At 33.9% G+C, this 23,470-nt stretch overlaps 1 protein-coding gene across 1 annotated transcript in view; it reads left to right on the forward strand.

The window, feature by feature from the left end:
• The window catches only part of SGCZ (sarcoglycan zeta), a 394,222-nt gene that overhangs the window by 202,561 nt on the left and 168,191 nt on the right, over positions 1-23,470 (forward strand). The window contains exon 2 of the mRNA XM_066548397.1: positions 20,779-20,973. Coding sequence (XP_066404494.1) covers positions 20,779-20,973 — 195 coding nt within the window. The remainder of the gene's footprint in view (positions 1-20,778; positions 20,974-23,470) is intronic.

A 23,470-nucleotide genomic window follows, 5' to 3' on the forward strand; every position in this document is an offset into this window, starting at 1 on the left:
TGTGATAAGGAGACAACAGTATGGAACTCCTGCAATAAGTTGACAATAGATATGGAGTTCTAACCCTCAGGAAGAAGTGAGGTAGGAAACAGCAAAGTTCTGGGAATCTGCTTACAGGAATTTCTGACTATTAGAGTAATAGATTTTAAATCACTTCCTTTAGAACCTTAAACACATTAGAAGAAGTTACAAAAAAGCATAGGATTAGTGGCATAATGGAAAAAATAGATCAGGGAAAACTCTAGTATTTGTAAAAGGAGCTCTATGGATACAGTCTACTAGAATTTTCGAAGAATTCTCTGAATGCATGGATACGGGAGACTTTCTTGGTAGTTCTTAGTTGACTTGGATCTCCATGTTTCACGCAACAATAACTATTGCCTGATGGAGAAATGGAAATAAATTGTTACCTATAGAATGAGAAGGACCTCATACTCTGATGTATATTAAGACTATTTGGAAAACACAAAACAAAGGGATATAATATATTAATGGTAAACTTTAGAATTTAACTAGTTCTGTTGATTTGAGCAATAATTCTCTACACATGCATTGAAATGAAAGTACAGAAAACAAATGCAATTTAAGACTTTGCAAATCTCTGCAGGAGTCTGTTTTTTTAGATACTATTGGGTCCTTTACAGAGTATGGGACTGTTAGAGAAGTGGTATGCTGGAAAATGATAAAACTAAAGTGTCAGGTTGAGGTTATGTTAAATGATGTGAGCAATTTTTAGTTGAAGATAGAGGGGCTTAAATTTGGGTATTAACTGAAAAAGTCTTCCCATAAAATACTTCAGTATTATTGTAATATTTAAGTTTGTATCTATCTATCTTATACCTTTTTCCTTTGCAAATTTCTCTCCTCATCATCAATTTTGTACATTAATATTTACCTCTAGAAATCTGTGTAAAATAAAATAATAGGATTACTGTAACATAAAATTAAAGAATGTTAGTTATTCTTATATTGATTGTTATTAAGAGTTGCTTTTTAACTTCTTTCATCTGGTAATTACTAATCCACTATATTCAATGGTCTTATTCCATATGCACAGGTTTTTATCTCTTTCTCCCCAGAATAGCAGCACTCATTTCACTTATCACAATAGTTCTTTCCTTAAATGACTTTGATATTTCAGAAAATTAGATAGCAGTTATGATATTTGACTTCGTCTTTTTACTAAAGGAAATTATTTCTTTGGGCATATTAAATCAAGTCACAGTTATTTTCCCCTGAAGATATCTGACACTGTAATACTTGCAGTTTTGTATTAGTTAAAATATCCATTACCAAAAATTGGACAATTTCCCCCTTCTTTTTTTTTTTCTTTAATGTAAAACTGAGTAATATTAATAACAAGAAGAAAGTTACTTTAAAGGAAGCAATAGAGGTATTCTTCAGAATAGCTAAGTGTTTTAGAGCTGACTTTTTTTTACTGCTGTGATGAATGTGGATTTTTGAATTTATAATTCCATTTCTGGAGTCAGCCTAAATAACCTAGTGTGGATATGTCTCATTATTGCTTTAGAACAGCTGTTGTTTTAAATTCATGCAGCAAATCCTAGGCAAACAACAGGCTGGAGAGAAACATTAATGAAGGTTTTCTGAAGTGTCGACACTAAATTTTCAATGTCCTTCCTAAATCATTCCCATAATTTTATTGGTTTATTATGGCTGTTACTATTCATTGGGCTGATAATTTCACAGAAACATTACTAATGACCCTTAGATTCCTTTCCTTTATTTTGCTGCTAAATCTGAGTTCATGGTTATGTGGGCATGGCTTAGATTGATTTCTACAGATACATTGCCTTGCGATCATCAGCTCTGAAGATCATCACGCTTGTTTGATTTGGCTGAGTCCACCCTGCAGAAGTTGTGCTGGCTCTTTCCAACAGACCATGTTTGTCAGCCTTCCCACTGACATCACATTGTATTACAGAGTCTTGAGGGATTGCCAGAAATGGAAGTCGGGATCAGTGGCCTGTAGTTCCTTGAATCACTTTGGAGAGAAGTTAGTCCTCCTTGCAGATGGACGCTGCACTGGAGACCTGAGGCTGTCCTGCTGCCTCAGATTTTTGTAGAGACATTGCAGAGCTTTGCCAGCAGTTCTGCAGTTCCATTTGGTACCTTGGGTGAATGCTACACAGGCCAAGTGATTTACTAGCACCTAACTTACCTATGATCTAATAATCTGCATTGACACTGTTAAACATCTCTTTTCAGAGCAGAGGTGATAGGCAAGACTATTTCCCCTATTAATTTTTTTCTATTTGATTGCTAAGAGTGTGACCAATTACTGATAGGTGGTGTGCTGGCATTTTTTTTTCTTTGTTTTTGTTCTATTCAAAATGCCAATTGCATCCTTAGATGCTTTCAAAAAGAAAATTAATTGAGAAAAATCAGATAAAACTGAGGACATGACATAACCTTATAAAAGATAGAAAAGTTAAAGGAAAAGGGCTAACGATAGATAGATGCAAGACCAAGTCTTAAATATATAAAATATATGAGCTGGAAAATAGTATAAATTGAATTGTGAAGACTTTTATGAGTGTATCCTTTGAATCTCTGATAAAGTCTTTTTTTTCCACCAAAATTTTCCTCTATGTTAAGACTACATATGCTTTATTATCTTCCAGACCATCAATTAAGCATCATTAATTTGAAAATAATTCCATATTGGTTGTGTTAGGAAAAAATTTGTGTGATTCTGCAAAAATATGAATATTCTAGACTTGGATTTTCTATCCACTGTTTTCTGATAAGCCAAGAATTCTCCTGTAGCCAGTTGTGCTCCTGTCTTATTAATCTCTTTGGCACCATTAAACTCACATTTGTCATATGGACAATTTAGGTTGATGAAATAAGTTATTTTGAGTGGTGCTCCAGTACTCATTAGCTTCATATTGAACTACTTCTCAGGGAAATTTTTTTTGTCATATTTGACATTTTAAAGTTGTAAATAGAGCTGTTTTATGTACTTTCCTTTTGGCTAAATGTGTCAGTCTACATATAGCTTCCTGCCTTTTTTCATAAGTAAAAGGTTTCTATGTTAGCCTGTTTAATTCCTTTTTTTATTTGTGTGTTGTGTTTCTAATTCATCTAGTGAATTTCAATGAGTATTGGTTATTTGCAAAGTAGAAGAAAATGACTGATTTGTTAATAGAAAGTGCCAAGCCACTTCAGTGGTCTTAAGTGAAAATTGAACTGCAGATGTTAAATTTTAAAATTTTTTTCCTTAAAGTAGTTGTTTTATCAAGAGGAAAAAAATGCAAGTAATACAATTTTTCATTGTGGTGATTAATTCATTGTAATTCTTCATGCCATTAAAGTTTCAAAGCTTTTTAAGATTAGTGGTTCATAATTAGTGGAAATTCTGAAATTGATAATGGAAAAATTACTAGTTGTTTAATAAGGAGGATTTTAATCTTTGACAGCTTTCAGAAGCTCTTTGAATAGATGCAGTTGTTTCAGATATTCTAAAACTTGTGATGTGAGCCTAATGCTTAAAGGGATACCCTTCACAAATCTGTGGTTCTGTCTTTGGAAAGTGTGTGATTTTGCAAGGAGGACTAATATGTCCCTCTTCAAGCATTTAATATGTTGCTATATATCATAACTAGCTAGTCACTCCCATTGATGACTACAGTTTCATGTGACTGTGATGGTTATTTTTTAAACTGTGGTCATATGTAAGAACATTGTGGGGTAAAATGCTTCTCAATACCATTTCATATTACTCTTTGGAACTACAAGTTGTGTAAAGGACAAGGTGGAAGAAAAAAATTCTTCATTTTCCTTTATGCAGCACCTGGTGTATAGCATCATAAAATTTTGTGCATCTGTCTGAAGTATTAGCAGAATGAAAATGGAGCATAAATTAAAAGAGTTTGTCATAACTAATGGCAGGTAATTAGGCTGTCAGATACAAAGCAACACAATAATTCAAGTAAAGAAATAGTAATATGGCTAGTAAGAAATGTACTGGTTTTCAAGTCTCTCTTTGAAGTTTTCTTGCAGTGACTTAGATGGGAAGAAGAAACATTTGTAATATGTAACAGGAAAATGAATAGTGTTCTTCATGAAAGTACTACTTGAAATTCTGAAGTTCATTAATCAGACATGAAAAACAATCTCATTCTGGATAATGTTTCAGTTGAAAATAAGCACCTATTTCTTAATCAGCTTTATTAGGTTTCCAAGTTATTATTTAAAAAACAAAAAACAAAACAAACAAAAACAAAACAAACCCAATCAAAAGCAAACAAAAAGCCAAAAAACTCCATGGCACCAGCAATCTGTTTTGCTAAAAGCAGCTCTCCATTCTTTCGTGCTTCAGGTACTAGGTGCCTATTTGGACATTTATTTAAGAAAATTAATTCACAATGCTGTTTAATTTAAAAGGAAAAAAACTTCCTGCTTTGAATCTTACAGAATTGAACTGCAGATGCTAAATTTTTTAAGCAAGTAGTTTAATGAAAGAAAGCTGTTCCAGATATTCCAAAATGACATTCAAAAGATGTGACAGTGTATTTCACTGAGCTTCATAGGGATGATTTGCTGCTGTTGAAGGGTTTTCTCAAAAACCAAAAAGTTGTCAACAGATTTCTCCTTTGAAATAAGGAGCAGAGGCTATTAGAGCACATATAGAATTAGGGTAAAATTCCCTTTTTTTTGTCCTCTCCCCTCCTCCCCCTTTCACCTATTTCAGACAGTATAAAGCACTCTTGTTTCCTTTTCAGAAAGGCGTTATCAAAATCTCTGTAGACTAGAACACTGCATCAACAAAAGTTGGTTTAATGAATTCCTTTTAAAAACTTGTCCATGAGTATTCAACTTTCTATCCAGTTTTTCTACAATGGATTGGTTGTGTATCTTTTCATATTGAAGAGTAGATAATTTAAAGTGAAAATTATCAGAATGCTATTTTTTGGTTTTTTTATGAATTTCCTTATATCCAGGATAATTCTGACATAATGTGCATTTTGGAAACTGATCAAGTAATAATGGAATCTACTTGTCTTAGTAGAGATTTTATCAGATTTTAGCTCTGTTTGGGGAGGCAAATGTGTTCTCTGGTGAGTACATTCCTATATGATAAAAAAAAAAATTAATTAACTCATTCCTGAAGCACCTTTTTGTTGTTTGTTTTGAGTAAATGGGATTTATTAAAGCTTGTGCACACACTTTGGAGAGGCCTGGTCATTACATTTGGAGGTTTTCATGCAAAACAGGAATGCTGATGTCTCTAAAATAAGGCTGCAGATGGAGATTAGATTTTCATTTCCAGACCATTTTAGACTATATTCATGGCTGGCAGACCTTATTAGGGTTAGATATATCTTAAATCAAATGTGACAACCAATTAACTAATTTTGGGCACATTGTTCTCTCCCATTCTTCTCCTTGCCTCCTAGTTTTCACTGTGTCTTGTTTTTCTGAAAATAAGTGGAAATTCTTGTCCAAATTATAAATGATCAGAACAATTACATAAGGAGGAAATGGAGTGGGCGTGATGTGTTTAGGACCTAAAGAATCTTTCTGTTCTCCTGCTAGAAATATGTATTGAGGCTGATCCTGGGCTTGTCCAACCAAATTATTTCTCATTATTCGTGGATCAGCAGGAAACTTTTAGTTTTACCTGGTAGTTGTTGCAACAATCTTGAACAGTGTGGAGAATTGCAGCTTTTATCAGTGTAGGCTATACTTTCAGGTGATGCACTTAGAAACTTTAAAAAATTTATTTTAAGGTCATCTATATTAAAATACAAAGGGAATTACTTTTTGCAACACTGTGGTGATATTTTAAGGTGTTATAATAAATATTGCATAAAATATTGATAATTTGTCTTCTTTTCAAATGGCAACAGCTCATTAGCTCTAAGTTCAGAAAAAATGCCAACAAGGAGCAGTTTTTGAAAAGTGTAAGGTGGTGATTTGTGCACAGTTACACTACTGTAGTCATACTTTTGAGATACTTATGTCAATTTGGAATTTGTATAAGAGAAAAATACACATATTTTGAGCTAATTTCAGAAATTTTTATTTGAATGCACTTTTTGTTTAAACCAGCTGATCACATATGAAAACTGACTTTTATACTTATTAAAACTGTGATAACAGTTTTAACAGCTCCCTTGTGAGTACTTCTATTCATGTTATTGTCCTCCTGAATCAAACTCAAAAAAGCTATATTTTGTAGTAAAATACTGCTATAAGAGGCTTCTGAATGTATATCATATTCATGCTTTCTAAATGTTTATACAGGCAGGTGTATAAAAGTATATTTTACTGAAATGCGCTTACACACAGAAAAAAGGCAGGAACACCAAAAGCACACATGCAGGTCAAAAAACAATTGTCAGTGTTTTATAAGTACACTATTGACTGAAGGGAATGATATCAGAATACTCTTCTATATTGCCTTTAAATTCAGGTATTCCTTCATAATTTGCTGCTCTTGCATAGAAAGAGGTTGCTTCTTTTCTTAGTTATAATGTTTATTTGTTGAAAATTAAGTTCTTTGGTATACTGCTAGTAGATGGTGGGGGTTTGCCTCTTTTCTCTTTCTTTTTGTTCAGTGTTATAACTTTTATAGCATATGTAACTCGTTTGATGCACAATAGCTGAAATACAGCTGAAGTGTGTTTTAAATTGTGGAGTGTAGAAAATGCTTTGTTGAAGGTTTTCCCATGTGTGATGCTATAGGCAGAATTAGGCAGTTTGGCAGAAACCAATTGTGGTTTCTCTCTTTTCTACTCAGAAACATTATCTTTTTTCTTTCTCTGTTTGGATTGGCAGGGACCACATAAATGCCATACAAGGGTTGTATCCACCGTGATGTCTGATCATGTAATTTCATTCTCTTAGCTGTCGTTCTACATATTGCTGAACTTGCAACTTGAATAAGTGAAATATGCCATTTGCCTAGGACTTCACAGTGGCCTGGTGCTTTCATTATTAGCTGAGTTTGTGTGCATGTTTTAGGATATATCCTCAATACCTAATGGCATCTACACTTTTTTCCACCTGGTCTTGAAATAACTTCTAGAAAAAGGACAGGACATGAAGATATTTGTTTAAATGTAATAATGGTATGGTGGGGGACTTGATTCTTCTGTTTATTCGAAATCATCATAAGCTGTAGATGCCTTTAATACCTTTCAGCTCTTTTCTATTGCAAGATTCTATTACCAGTCTTGTAAAAGTAATGGGATAAATTATGCAAACAAATAGCATAGTGAATAATGTTGCAGCAGGAAATCTTTACCAACAAATATAAAGCAACTCTAAATATATTTTTGTAGATAATAATTTTTCCATCTGCAAGAATCTGCCTTATTATGAAAAGAGTAGAAAAAAATTTACACTCCAAAAAGAGAAATTCTCAGATGAAAATTTTGTCTTTATCTTTACACAGAACTGAGTTTCCAAGGAGTCTAATAATCAGTATGCTGATACACCTGACCTAGAAATTTAAACAGCAGTATTAAATTCATTCCCTTTCTAGGACAGAGGCCCCAATTTTAGCTGTATATGTGCCAGATTGCCTTGAAAAGATTTTCTGTGGATCTCATGAGATGATGTCCCAGAAACTTGACTTTTAAGGCAAGAATGACTCACTCTCTATGGGCTGAATGCATAAAACACAAAGCAGAGATAGAAGTTACTTCCTAACCAATTTTGTCAGTGCTTCAGAAATAGTATTTCAGTAGTAGTTTCTAATAAGGTAAAGTAGAACTGTATTTCATTTTCTTTTGGCAATAGGTGCTTCATAATCCAAGATATTCAAAATTAAAGGATGCAATAAATGTCTCCTTTAAGCATAAATTTTATAAACTTTTTCTTATTTTAAATTTTTACCCATATTAATTCAGAGAAGTTGGTCTTGCTCAAGAAAACTGCTACTCATCATTAAATAGATTTAATCTTAAATTGCAGTACTTCCCATTCTCCTACACTAAATATAATGCAGAGACTTCACCTCTGTCATGGTTTAACCCCAGCCAGCAACCAAGCTCTACACAGCCTCTTGCTCAGTCTTCCACCCACTGAAGCAAGGAAGGAAGGGGGTGAGAATCAGAAGAGTAGAAGAAGAAAAAATATGTTGGTTCAAATAAAAGCAGTTTGATAGGTAAAGCAAAAGCTGCACAAACAAGCAAAGCGGGGAATTCATTCACTGCCTTACAATGGACAGTTCAGCCATCTCCACAAGAGCAGAGCCCTGTGTAATGGTAACTTGGGAAGACAATCGCCATCACTCTGAACATCTCTCTCCTTCCTCCTTCTTCCCCCTGCTTTATGTACTGAGCATGATGCCACGTGTTGTGGAATATCCCTTGGGGCAGCTGGAGTCAGCTGACCTGGCTGTCCCCCCTCCCAGTGCCTTTTGCACCCCCAGTCTCCTTGCGGGTGGGGTGGTATGAAAAGCAGAAAAGGCCTTGGCTCTGTGCAAGTGCTGCTGAGCAATGAAAAAAACACCCCTCTGTTATCAACACTGGTTTGGGCACAAATCTGAAACATTTGCCCATGCAGCCTACTATTGAGAAATTTAGCTCCACTCCAGCAAAAACCAGCAAAAATACAGAGCCAGCTGAAAGATTTTTGTATTCACTAGGTGAAATATCTTTCTGTACAGGGGGCTCGGGGGAATACAGCAGTTTCCATTTTTTTGGTCTGCCTGAAATTTAAAAGCCTGTATGATAAAATGAGATGTTTTGCACATAAACAAGAAGATCAATCTAAGCTCTCGAAGGGAAACTTATTATGAATGATAGTGGTTACTCTGATATTTTTTTTCTGCTAGATTGATTTATCCATTATAAATGCTTGATTTCAATCTAGATATATCAAAATGATTCTAGCATAACATAGCATGCATAGATTTTACTTAATTTAGAAGATCATAACATCACTAAAATTTTGGGTTGAAATATTTAATGACTACAAAAGCCATGCCTACTATTCTAAAACAAAGAAGTAATTCTATCCTTGAAGGGAAAAAATAAAAAAGATCTTTAGATCATGTAGACATATTAATTGCATTTTACAACTTGTAAGTCCAAAAATGGTATGATTACCACTTTTTTCCTAGTATTTTTGAATAAACAAAATCTCTCAGTCATGGGATCCTGAAGATGTGGTGGCCATTTCTATCCTAGTTGTACACATAATTTTTCATTTTTACAGTATTGCCTTTCTTACAATGAATGGCATTGTAGGCATCAGGGAAAAACAATACTTTTGTTCTGCCATTTCTCTTTGTACTATACGTGTTTGTAGTGCTTATTGTTTATGCTTTCTTGTGTTTTCCCAAGATGACCCAGTGAAAACAAAAGGAAGGTACTGATGCTGATGAATGTGTACTTGGTGTACGAATGTGGAAGCGGGCACAGTTTGCTCCTGAGCTTGTGTCTGGTTACGGGGTTGGGGCTTCAGAGGGGAAGAAGTCTACACTATTTTGACAGACCTCAAAGCAAGCTGTGCATACGTTGGGAAGGTTTGATGAGGATCATGCTTCATCAGACAGCCAAACAAGTAGCTGTGCAATGCCTTGCTACTCCAGTAGCTGTTTCTAGTGAGAAGCATTTAAGGTTGAAGTCCTTCTAGGGAATTTAAAGAGAGAGTAGGGCAGTTGCTTAGAATCACTAGCTAGAATATGTGGGCATTAGTGGTTGAGTCTTAATACTCATTTAAAAAAGCCAGAGATTACTATTTTTTTGTCTGCCCAGTAGTTTTTCTTCTTTTTGATTATTCTCTGTGAAGTACTAGAAATGCAGTGTTTGAAGTTCTGTCTTCCCTGAGGTGTAGAAATAGTCTTACTACCCTCCTTTGCACTATAATGCTTCTGACTATGAATTCTGGAAATGGTCCCTATTCCTGTCTGAGCTAGACACTCTTGGCTGTACTTACTTTTTTTTTTCATGTCCATCACCAGCCTCATGTTTCCTTGTTCCCTTGAAGATTCCTAAGATATTTTTCCCACTTGAGAACAGACTTTTTATTCTCAGTTTCTTTCTGAGAATCAGCTTGCACATTTTTAAATAAAAAATTGCTGTATGATTATTTTAGTATTCATAATACCAGGAATTTTAAAATGCTGTGAGTACCATTTCTTAATCTTCAGTGGTGGTTTTGTGAATAAATGATGCTGTATAGTAATTCTCTGAAGTTTTTAATGAAAATATTGAACAAAAAGGGGCTCATAATTACTGCATTCAGTCAGATAATACATTAATCAGTTCAGAAAAATATCCTTATGTGACAGCTATTCCACTGAAAATGTGTTTTGCAAAATGTTTAGGTGCACTAGTACAAATATTTTCTGAAACAAAGTTTTTATTTTCCATTTTACATTTCATTGTAAAGTAATTATTCTTTGAGACAGATTTGAAACAGATATGTGAAGTTTTTACATTTAACCTCATTTTCCTCTGTTAATAAATATATTTTGAAAGGATCCTGATTTGTTGATCAACTTCTACTAAACAATGCCCCGTAAATCATTAAGTATTTAGTTGTTGCTACTTATTTTCATAGGCCTGCTCCACTGCTGGTCATCAAAAGCTCAGTTTATATGATAGCCAATTCCCAATATGTGTATTTCCTGTGCTTGATCTGTATCTCCTCTATTTCAGATGATTAAGGAAAATAATTCAAGAAAATAATTTTATGCATTTAGTATTTTCAATGCAGTAATTATGTTGCAAGGAATGGAAAGCTTTGAAACCCTAAGAATGCCAGGTTCCCTGTTGCTTTAGCAGACTGGGGTGAGATTAATAAGGAATGGCAGGAATGGGTAGTCTTAGGCAATTATGAGGTCATTTTCTCTAAAGGAATGTCTTTATAGCTTTATAGCTATACCTCATTAATAGGCTGAAGCTAGTGAGGAATTAGCTTTCCACAGAGATAGAGTTTAGCATGGTATGGCTCTAGAATCTTACATAAAGGTCCTAAGTCCATTGATACCTAAGAGCTGAAAGTCTGCAAAAGCTGCGTCACCAGAAGTTTGCATAAAGAAGAAAAAATGTACCAAGATGTAGGATATGTCCACCAAAAATTACTGTTGCTGAAGAAAAATGCATTGATGCATGAGGAATTTTCTATAAGTGTTAGAAACTATTTTCAGGCTTTATTTTCATCTCTCAGTAGGTTGGTTGATCAGAAACATGAAATCTACAGACTTTTTGTATTAAAGATTCCTTAGAAGAAATATAAAGGATAAATTTCAGTACGCTGATTTAGATTTTTAGAAACTCTAAATTTAGACAGGATCTAGTTTGAACATTTCTGATTAGAAGGTTTGATTCATTGATCCAAATTGAGTGGGTAGTTGGTCAAATGGAACATTCTGGTTCCACCATACTTCCTGCAACTTGTCTCTCAAAGTTGATCATTCATGTTGAGATTCTGGTGAGAGTGGATAAGGAATGGTTTAATTACTGGTGGGCCTACAGGAGCCAAATTAACACTGAAGAATAACAAACATGGGATATTAATCTGGCAGATTTTATCTAAAGGAAAATCTGGACGCTCTTATTTGTTTATAAGAAAAGTGTGGTATGATGGTAAAAGCAAACTATTGAAAAAATAATATTTTCCCCTCTTTGTTGTTTTTGTGTTGCTGAGGAGTTTTGCTGACTCTGGAAATTTCATTCTGGATTGTTCTCAGTAAGAGTTGCTTCTTGCTTTTTGATAGTCAGAGATAGTTTCTAGGATATGCAAAGGTGCTGATGCGGTAGCTGCCTTCCCAAAATACCCAGAGAATTAGCTTACCTTTGCCAATTTGAAGAGCAAATGTTTGGCTACTTTCCCAGTTCTTTGTTTACTGAAAAAATTGTTATTTCTTGAGCCACAGCTATGTCCCTTTTACTGAAATTTTTTGGGGTTTTTTTTTGGTGTTTTTCTTATTTTCTTTGCACATTTTTTTTACAACCAAACAGATTGAATCATGCCAATCTTTCTCATGGCTCATTTATTATGCTTTCCCCCTTATCCACAGATATCTAACTGTTAGCGTTCAAACACACATAATCACAGAAGCGATTATATGTGGTGCTTTTTATTTAAGAGCTCTGGGAATCGGGGTGGTTTCCACCCAAATCTGATTCCAACCATACATTTGAGGTGAACATGTTTTATACTCTATCGTTATATAACTTTCATGTTAATTATTAAATTTATATTGTTCTATTGTATACACAGATTTCAGCTTAACATAGCCCCCTTTAAATTTCCAACATAGTTTCTCACAATTCTTCTTATGGTTATGTAATAATTATATTTAATTACTAAACAATCATCACATCTAACAATTATATCTTTCATCATACTGCTTACGCAGATGCAGTGATCTGAGAAAACACAAAGCCTAATATTTTCAAAGACTATTTTTAACATTTTCCAGGGCTCCGCTATCATAACTAGTTATAAATTCTGAGTCACTGAATCACTTGTAGGTTAAAATGGACTTCTGGAGGCCATCTGCTGATTTTTCTGTATTTTTATAGCTGTCTTCACACTAGCATCTTCAAAGATTGTTTTCCAGTCTGTTTTTTCTTCCAGGTCATTTTTCTGTCTCTCTTTTCTGTACTTGATCTCCCTTGAATATCCTGTTCCCAAGAATTAGAGTGAGTAATGACTTTTGAGTAAGAGTCTCCAACAAATCAAGTGTTTGATATTTGTCAGTTTTCCATTTTGCTGACCATGGCTTCCTCAGGGACTGGCAGCTGCACACTGTCTATTGATAAAGCTGGCTCAGTAGAGTTCCAGTGAAGAGCAGTTATTTTATTCTTCCGTTCTTCCAACTGTGCTTGCGTGTATCCTAGTAGATAAAATGGCATTGACACTGGCTCCTCCCTCCTTCAATCTCTTCTTAGTATGAAAGGAAGGCTTCATTTCTTCCATTCCAATCAGTCGTCTCTTCATCAAGCCATATTGATTCTTTTTTCTTTTCACAGCAGGGAGAGCACATATTCTGTAGGGTGAGTCTCATTTCATTTTCGTTAATCATTTGAGGAAAGTCAGGAAAAACCTATGCCTGCATGAGAACATCAAAGGATTTAGCCCAGTTCCTTCCAGTGAAGAGCTGAAGGTAGTTGAATGCAGTAAAAATGAGATCTAGATGACCACCTGTATCTCTCTAGTTTTCCCACAGTACCTGAAAGGATTGGATATTTTTCACCTGGAAGTTGAGTTCACTCATGTTGTTTAACCCATGATATGGTAGCATCCTATTAATTGCTCAAAGAAAAAAAAAGTAAAAAAAACATTCTCAGTACTGCCAACTTAGCTAGTGAATATGGAAGAAATGTATGATTGAATCATTACATATTAAATGTCTTCATTATTTGTAAGTACTTGAAACCCCTTTTAAATAAGGAAACAACTCTTGTGTGATTGAGCTTCCTTCTCAGGAAGGAAGCTCAATTTGGATTTAGTATCTTGCTAAATCCAAACAATTTGACTGTTGGTCAATGAATGTTCTTCTGCATGCATTTTCAGGAAGAAGCAAATGCAAACAGAAGTAAAATGGAGAAAGTGAAAAGGTGGAAATTATTCTGGTAATAAAGTGTGTGATTCCATTTTTGATGAAAAATATTGCCAGGGTGATTTAGGAGTTTAGATCTGCTTTTTGTAATTATTACTACATCTTTAACATTGTTAACCCTGTTTCAAATAAGTTTGGAAAATATTATTACGATCTTTTTCATCTGGGGATCTTAAGTGATTTGGGAGCTTGCAACCAGAATGGTTATGTTTCTTTCCAAAAGATCAACTAACATCTGAAAAGAAAGTCAAAAATTTTTTGCACTTTCAAGCACAGAACTAAATTGTTTAGTTATTGAATATAGTTTTAAAAGTGCAGTAAGAAATAATTTCAAATTTCATGTAATAAGAAAAATTATTTTTCCAGTGATATACTTTTAATGCTGCTTTTAGGTCACTGATGAAGACAATTCTGAAGGTTCCTTTCTCTTGAATGTTTTAAAATTTGCACTTCATGATCAGCATCTCTTGGTATTGGATTTTTTTTTTTGGTGAGATGTCATTGGTCATGTGAGTGCTAGATAGATGAGTAGTCTTGTTGCAGTATTAGGATGCCATGAAGATGGTTCATAAAGAGTCAGGCACAGAAACAAGCCATCACAGTGAAACCACATTTATAAATTATAAAACTGCTGAGCAGGGTTGCATCCATTAGTAACAAGGAAGATGAATAAGCTAATTAAAGGAAGGAAATGCTGAAGACAAAAAGGGAAACAAATTAGAGTCTTAGTCCTGTATATTATATGAAATTAAAAACATGTAAACTTACATTCCTCATTTCTGCACAATCCACCTAGGTGTTCTCCATAGCTTTATGGTATCATCTGAAATACAGGGTAAACTTATAGATTAATTACTTAAATCTCTATTCTGAGAGTATTTTAAGAATTGAGGTTTTTGTGTTATCTTGCTAAAAAAGTCATGACCAGAATGTTAATATTTTCAACAGCTGGTAAAATAACTCTCTTGTTAAATTTTAAAACTGTTATTCTTTTAGACTGGAGCAGGAACCCATATTGGTAGGTAAGTGCTATAAAATTAGAGATTACTGTATGTGTATCTGTCTATCTATCTATAGCTAGATCATCTATCTATATTTACATACCTATATGTATTTTTATATCTAATTCTCACAGTGGATTCCGTCTTCTATTAAGATGAATTCATCTCTTTTCTGCCTGTACTCTTATCAGGCAGACAGGCAAAATATAGCTTATAGTTTTAGAGCTTTGGATGGTAGTAAGATTTGATTCGTGCTTGTTACTGTAACACCAATAACACCTTTAGTTTGCATATTGATATAATTATGATTACTTATCTATATGATTGTGATTACTATTGATTAAAAAATATCCTCACGAGATGGAGAATCTATTAATATTGAATATGAGGACATTAAATTCTCATTAAGGTAAAACTGATAAAAAAATCAGTGTAGCTGTGCCTGTGTACATTACTGAAGAAGCTCAACAAATAAAAGTAAAACCCAAAATGTAATCAGTGTCTTTTTAAGAAATACTCCTGTTCTTCATATCATAGCACTTACCAAATGCAGCTTTTTCTGTACTCTGGTCCATGTTATTTTTCATATGAATTTACAGAGTTATGTATTTTAGGCCTGAAAAGACAAGTATGTGGATTCAGACAAGTATTGGTTTTTTAGCCATACAATGGAGTTGTGCTACACATATATGAAAATAAGAGGAAAAGGATGACTACTTAAAAGCTTATTTTCCATCTTTCTAGAAATTTAGGTTTTTGTTCATATTTCCTATCTTTCCTCTTCTTTCATTGTGGACTACATGATTACCCTACAAGAAATTTAGTGTCCAAACTACAGGCAGAAATTACCTATTTAACAAAGGTAATTCCTCATAAAGTGTTCATTCCACCTCTACTTCCAGTCCAGCTGAGTTTGGTGAGTCTGCCACTCTTAAAACATCTATCCTGACCCTTGAAGATTACACTTTTGCCACCATCTACTGAAACTGATTTAACAAAATGTGTCATTCACAGAGGAAAATTACCTCCAGTTTTTGTGAAGCCACAGAAGTATTGGTCCTGTCATCTTCCATTGATGTGATTGCCAAGCTTTCTCCTCATGAAATATCCTTAACAAAGACATTATTCATCTTATCTTCTCAGTGGCCTTAAGAGAAGGAGCTGAGCAGATGTAAAGTGCTGGTCCTAGCACTTGTGAGTGTTCTGTGCCTTACTGTGATATGTAGAGCAACAGGGATGAGAGCCCACCAGGTTTAAGAGAAAAGTGGTGCGTTTTTAAACTGGGATCCAATGGTTTGCTGTAGCTTTCCTGACTTTGTTGCTATTTTATTAGTCTTTTAGAATTTATTTAAGACAAAATTTATCTCTTTGTCTAGCAGAAGGAGTATTTTGAGATAAGTTCCAGGGACTTATCACAGGTGGTAGGGCAGAATGCTGCAGTATCTTTCAGCAGTCTCTCTCCTTAGGCATCTGCTTTTCTCTAAGACAGCTCAGCTATATGGAATCTTGCGTTGCTGTTACTAGACTTCAGTGATCCCACCTAATTTGATTAAGGTTTTCCTTAATAGTCAGTGTAGCTATATAGAACTCCTCAAAAAGTTGTTCTGAAACACCATATGCAAAGTTAGATGACTATAAAGCAAAATAAACTGAAATAATGAGTAAGTTCTTAAAACAAAAGCTTCTTTTACAAATACATTAAAATGTACTGAAATGAAGTTTGGTTTTGAAAATGTAGCTTAGAAAGGCATATTTTTTGAGAAAAATCAAGCCTCAGCTGGATTTGAATCCAGCTTCCTTGAAAATTCAGTATAGTACATTATTATTATTTAGAAATATTTCAAGTCACAGAACAGTGGTAAAAAGTAGGATTCTATTCATTACATGATTATTTATTCTTTTAACATGCTGTGAACTTCATTGTGCAGAGAACATTACAATTAAATATGTTGAACAGAGCAGCCATAAATGCTCACACTAAGTAATAATGGTAATAGTTTGTATCAGGTGACTGATATTAATTTTTGTGAAGTGATAATTTTATTGGAGAGAAAATATCCAAGATGCAAACATTTATTGTCCTTTTATAGACAGCTGTTTCAGTAAGTGTTTAGTAAGCACAGGCATCAGAGGGAGAAAATTTTGTACCTCAGCTGCTGTCCTGCCTGTGGCTATAATGAAGTCTCTGTAGTAATCTAGCTGTATTGAATTAGGAAAAATTAAATTCTAATTGTCAACATAAAACCCAGCAAATTGTCAGTAAAAACATACTGACTTAAGCCTCGTTGACATCGATGACAAAACTGTACTTTGTGGCCAAGAAAAAAAGCAGATTCTTCTGAATTATTAAACTTCAGATCACATAAATTATGTAATCAACTGACTTTATGTACAGCTTGATAGTGAAGTTATTTGGCTATGTTTTTTACTTTAGGTTTTCAAGGGTGCAAAGGCATTTCCAGATGTCTTCATTAAAGAACTCAGTTTTGGAGTGTTGTGTACAATTCTACCTTCAAATCTAAAAGTTACAAGAAGAAAAATCCACAACAGAACAAAAAAGCATCAAACCCTCAGATCAGAATCTTGAAATCCCTCTGATTTGACGCCTACATGACAAAAAGAGTCTATGATAAATAATTTTTTTATTTTATTGTGAGGCACAGTTTGTTTAGTCTCTATCCTTGGGGTTGGAATCCATTCTGTGATACCATGACAAATCCTAGGAAAAGGCTCAGATGAACCACACTCTCCAAATGCTTTTGAGCTGCCAAAGCAGTTTCAGTAATCATCCCAATTATACTAAAGAGAAAAATAAGTAAAATTCAACAAGTACAAAATTACCCATGAGGGCAATAAGGATTTAGGCTGTTTTGCATGAAATGTACCATATATTTATGAGGCTTATAACTGGCAAATGATTTTTCCCCAATGACTTTTTGTAGTAGGATCAGTTGCTGACACAGTTTTGGCTGCCTTTGAAAGGCTTGAATGGCTAATGCCAAAAGGAGAAGACTTAGCAGGTGTCAGGTGTAGCCCATATAAAAAATTCAGATGAAATTTCTCTCTCTGTCCAATATTTAATTCTCTAGGAATGCACCTCTACTACCTTGTCAATCCCAGTCTTGATATAATCTCAACCAAATCAAGATAATACAATATTTTTCCGTTAATTTTGGAAGTATTCTAGATTACCAAACTCTTGTAAAAGAGAAGGAACAATTCATCTGCTTCAGCACATACTAGAAGAGACAGCAAGAGCTTCATGCATAGGTGCTTGGCATTTAAAATGCTTTCTAAGAAAATTCATTTGTTTATGCATCAGGCTTTTTCAAAAGATACAACCCACTTACTTGCCATCTTCATGTTTGTTTTTATAATGAGCTCCTTGATTTCATCCCAAGTCTTGATTTTAAAGCCAAGGCTGGGATGTAACATTTGTGTATTTGCTACACAAGAAGTGCTATGAATTTTATAGCACTTCCTGCTCCGTGTGATGCATGTAGGCTAAACTTTCAGCAAAAGTCTATAAAGAAACCTGTAACATTATTTTCTGCTGTAAGCTTGATGCAACATACTGTGTGAGGGCAAGCAAAATGAATGGCCTGCAGTAGTGTCATACAAAAAGAGAGTTCTCCACAGTATTACCTGTTGGACAAGAGGCTGTATTACTTTCAGAGTGAGTAGGGAGAGATAGCTGGTTCAGGTAAATCATCTCTATGATGTTTTGAGCTATGACTAGTCATGACCAGATTGCTTTTTTGATATTTTTTTTTCCTCTAAATGATGGTATGATGAATCTTCCTTGCTGGCTATCATTCTTCTGTATCTGAATCTCTACAGCTCATCTAATTCATTATCAACCCAAATGAATATTGGGTCTAGATGCTGTCATACTGTGAATTTATATTTTAAAGTACCTTTATGTTTTCATTCTTTCTATGAATTAAGGGAATAATGCACAGAGAATGTCTAGGAGTAGTGTTATGTTCCAGGTGACAGTTTCAACAGAAGGCAGAGGCCCCTTCCAGGGGTTCACAGGTCCAGAGAGGCTCCTGCTTCAGCATGGGCTCTCCATGGGGTCACAAACTCTGGCCCCTCAGGCTATTGCAGCATGGGATCTTCCACAGGCTGTGGTGGGGATTTCTCCTCTGGCTTCACCAAGGCTCACAGGGTTGAACAGTGTACAGGGGGAAATGAGGGATGCCTGGCTGTGGTGATGGAATAAAATGTCATTGTATTTAATAATTGTGTTGCAAAGGGTCTGTTCCATGGAGCTATATTCATAGTTTTAGGACCAGTGCTACTTCTGACATTGTCATGGTCTGAAAGTTGGCTTTTCAGCCATTTCTAACAAACATAATTTTTTCATATGTAATATATAAAGTTAAATCAAGAAAATAGAAATGATGTAAAATTAACCCGTTTAAATCTCAAAATTTAATTATACATCACATTTTGTTACAATGACTGGCTAAATAATGTGTAGAAACTCATTATAAGGAGAAAGTTGATAGCCAATTTGTGTACTCAGTTTCTAGATTTATAAGGCATTTTAACACAATTAGGATGAAAACTGCCAGCATATGATAAGAAGATGATGCAAGGTCTTAAAACCTGGCCATACTTTGCTTTGGGAGGATTGAGAAATATCTTTGAGGGCAATTTTGTTTGTAAAATTCACTAAATAAATAAACTGTGAAACATTGCATTTAATTGAAATTGAGGGCAAAGAGAAGAAATCATGATTGAAAAAAATAAAAATGACAAAATGCCTGTTTGCTAAATTACATAAAACCTGCTTATTAAATTCTTGATTTCTGTCTTGACTTATTTCAGTGATATATATATACTGTCACAATATGTGACAGTATATATAGTGTGTTCTATGACTTATGGCTCTAATTATTCACTGTGTGTTAATTTATTCCATTAATATCTCATTCACTAGAAGAATGATAAAACCTAAAGAGTGTTGATTTGGATAAATATCCAGCAACACAGATAATTACATGAACATTTTTGAGCTTCACATTTTAAAAATCTTATAAAATCAACATTTCTTTGATCCTTCAAATGCATGTAATCTGGTTTTTATTTCTCATTGGATCAACTGACTCATTTTTGTGTATTTTTACTTTTTTTAGTCAAAAGAAAGGCAGCTTTTAAGCTGAAAATTGATTTTCATCTAGTTTATAAGTTTGTTGAGTTTGTGGTTTTTTGTTTTGGATTTTTTAATTTTGTTTTGTATTGTCTTATTCCTCCTGAGGACAAAGCCTATTAAAACAACATTTCTAATGGGCATATTACAGAAAGAACTCTTACATAAACAGAATGAGAATGCTTTAATTTAATTTTTAAGTCAGAGAGAAAATTTAATACCTTCCCGTCTAAAGGCAATTTGACAGCTGAATATGAATATAAATCTGTAAAATACAGTTATGAAGGAAAAAAATTAAACAGTTTTTTATTAAATGGCACAAATACCTTTTTTTTAAGGAAGTAATAACTGAAAGTTCTTTAAGCAGTTTGCAAATACTTACTGCTTGTTAGTGTGTGAGAAGAATTTAAACTAGTTCAGGAATTCAACATATTGTAATTGTATCCATCTCTTGAAGGGCAAAATGTGGTTTTGGGTTTTTTTTTTTTTTGTAAAATAAGGAGGTGTGTATAATAGCATCAATTGTTAATTTAATTTGCTAAGTATAATAAAAGACTGAAAACTTCATTTATGAAAGATGTATTTTAGAAAGGTGAGATTTTTCTTGTGTTTGTACAAGAGTCTACTGGCTACAAGTTATATGAAGAAAATTGGCATTATCTCAGCCAAAACCAGTACAAAAGAAAAGGTACATTACTCTTTCTCCAGACCCAAATTTTGCTGAATGATCTCATAAAGGACAATAAAACAATATTCAGAATTAAAGTGTAAAATACATGTATAGATTGCTTTTATATTTTTAATAGTTTCTTGCTGATAAATTTGAAATGCAAATCCAATTTGAAACAGAAACCAGAGGTTTACATTAAAGTCATAAAATCCAACAAATTCATGCTAGATGCCTAGTACAAATAACATTGATGTGGTTAATGCTAGATGAATGTATCTCTTCTGTGCCCATAGAAACTGATTTTCTATACATTCTGAGATAATTGTAATGTAATATTATGTGTGAAAAACAGACGTCTCATTTCCCTACTTATACTTACATCTTTCTTTTACAGATGACACGAGAGCAGTATATATTAGCAACACAACAGAACAGCCTTCCAAGGACTGAACATCCTCAGTTTTACCCAGTAGGGATTTATGGATGGCGAAAGAGGTGCTTATACTTCTTTGTCCTTCTGCTGTTGGTTACCATGATTGTTAATTTAGCAATGACAATATGGATTTTGAAGGTTATGAATTTCACAGTGGTAAGTATTACAGTAACTTTATGTACCTCATTTCTTCAAGTACTAGCTTCTAGGCTTTTTTTCTTTTTTCTTTACCGTGTTATATAAAAATCTAATAATTTTGGAGGAAAAACGTATATACTTACTTGAATGCTGGTTCAGATAGTCAAACTTTTTATATATATTCTGCAGTGAGTGGACTGGTGCCTTCTCTTTCTGATGTTTTTGGTTAAAAAACATATTTTCTGAAATTATATCTGGATCTTAGACTTTTTTGTTTGCCCAAATCAAATGTGTCGTGATGACTGCCCCAAGCATCTTTTGATTTCTTGTCACCACTAAATAACAAGCAAGAGCAGTTTACTGTATTTGTTATGTATAGTGTCTCTCTTAAGAGGGAACTGGGTTAGTCATGTCAATGTATGGTTTTTCTTATCTTTTGTTCTTAGTATTTTTTTAAAGTTTACTGGAAATTTGGACTGTGTTTCACCTAGAACTTAGAGTAGCTGTTTTGGTGTTGGTAGGGGGGTAGGTGAGTCTAAAAGTCACATCCTTTAATAGTCAATCTCTGGCTAGAATCTCTACTATCAGCAAAGTATTTCAGATGTACACTTGAAAGAACATCTGCATTCATTGGAAACTGTGGTAGGAGTGTGCACTAGCTGGCAGCAGAGTAGTGACTTTTTGTATATCAAAAGAAAAGAGAGAACTTCTACACAGTTTAAAATAACAGTGTTTCTGCTAGGACCAGTGCAGTCTTCCTCTCTGGATTTTAACCTTCGTAATCTATATTTTGATGTATTTAGTTATTAAATTCCAATTCCTATGTCACAGCACATTTCTTCATTTGTTTATCAGAAATAGAAGATCAGCCAGCAAAACCAGCATAAAACCTGTGTCTAAAATCGTTCTATATCTGTTGACGATCTGTAATGCATTAAATTATCTGAAACTGTTGTCTGGTGAGGCATATTGTGCAAATACATATATTCTTCTAAGTTTCCACTAGTGGGTGAACATGTTGAATTAATATTTTGACAACTGTATGATTTTAATATTCACGTACAGAAAAGTTTGTGATAATCTTTTGGAAGGTTGCCTTTTTTCAGAGGGGGCTTTTTTTGCTCTGTTTTTTCTTTTTTTTAGCACAACGTGCTTTTAAAATAGGATACCCATATATGTTTTTGCCTGTTAGAATAATTATTCATTTGTACTGGAAAGATACTTAGGCATAACTCTTTAAGCAATTTTAAAATATAGCTTTTAAAAAGCACAGAATTTTTCTCTGTGCAGAAGACTGCATTCCAATAGAATATTTGAAACTACTGTTTCCATATCTAGGGATTTTTTGACCATCCACACTACAAGCTATTTTAACACTATTGAGTTTAAATCTTTTCAAATTTGATCAAGCAGTTTTTAAAACAAAACAAAAATATAAATTCTGAAATATTTTTCTTTCCTACATGTCAAAGTTTGTTGGAAAGCTAAAAGTTTATGGTGAATTACTAAATCAGTGCAGGAATCTAGTGCAGAAAACAAACAGATTGTTGCAGCACTTATAATAAAATGCTTTCTCCTTGATCATATTAAAATACATCTTTAAAATTATGTGCTGAACACTTAATTTACTTCTGCAGAGTCATGAAATGGTAGGTATTCTTCTACTTTGAGTAGCTGGTATTCACATTGGAATCTCTGTGTGCTAGAAATGTCATGTTAAAAGCTGAGCAACATCTTCATGCTCATGTCCTCACATGCACTTTTGAGCAAGAGTGAGAAATTTGTATGAAGTCTGAAAGAGTCACATTCTTAGGTGCAGGTTTTTGACAGTAAAATAGTTTATAAACCTAAAGTTTGTGTATTTAAAACGGCAATGGTGTTGAAATACAAATATATTTCTTCCATGTTCATGTATGTATATACAGATAGATATAAATGAAGAAATTTTATTTGTATAACTGGAGAGTGATAGGAAATCAGAAGTGCAGCTAGAAACCTCAAGAGTGTTAGCTCAAAAGAGGAATATAGCCATGATAAAAGTAATTGCTGAAGTTGGACTGCTTTGACATTTTGACATTATTTTAAAATATTTCCTGTTTTTTTAGCATAAGTCAGTGTTGAGCTTTCTTTGAAGACAATAATAATTGTAGCATTTCAAGGGGTCATGAAAAGCCAGGTCATGGTTTGTCGTTGCTGTCTGATGATTGCAACACTGTTAATTTGTATTAGCTGTTGCCTTTTCTATTTTTAACTGTAAAGCTACAGCCACTGACAATTTGGCATAATAAAAACCTTGCTGTGATCAAGTTTCCAGCTGGAAAAGTTTTCTTGAATATACTGACCTTGCACATAAAAGTCACATTCTGAATCTGAGCAGTTATCCCATGTTCTTTTTATACTCAGAATGTAAAAAAAGGGTCTTGTGTAAAGCATTCATCTCAAAGTAAGATAGGCAACTTTTATGGATTTTTCTTATGGATAAATGTTGAATAGCTTATCAAATAAGTAATAATAA

This window comes from Molothrus aeneus, chromosome 4, assembly GCF_037042795.1.
Source record: "Molothrus aeneus isolate 106 chromosome 4, BPBGC_Maene_1.0, whole genome shotgun sequence".
Classification (NCBI taxonomy): Eukaryota; Metazoa; Chordata; class Aves; order Passeriformes; family Icteridae; genus Molothrus; species Molothrus aeneus.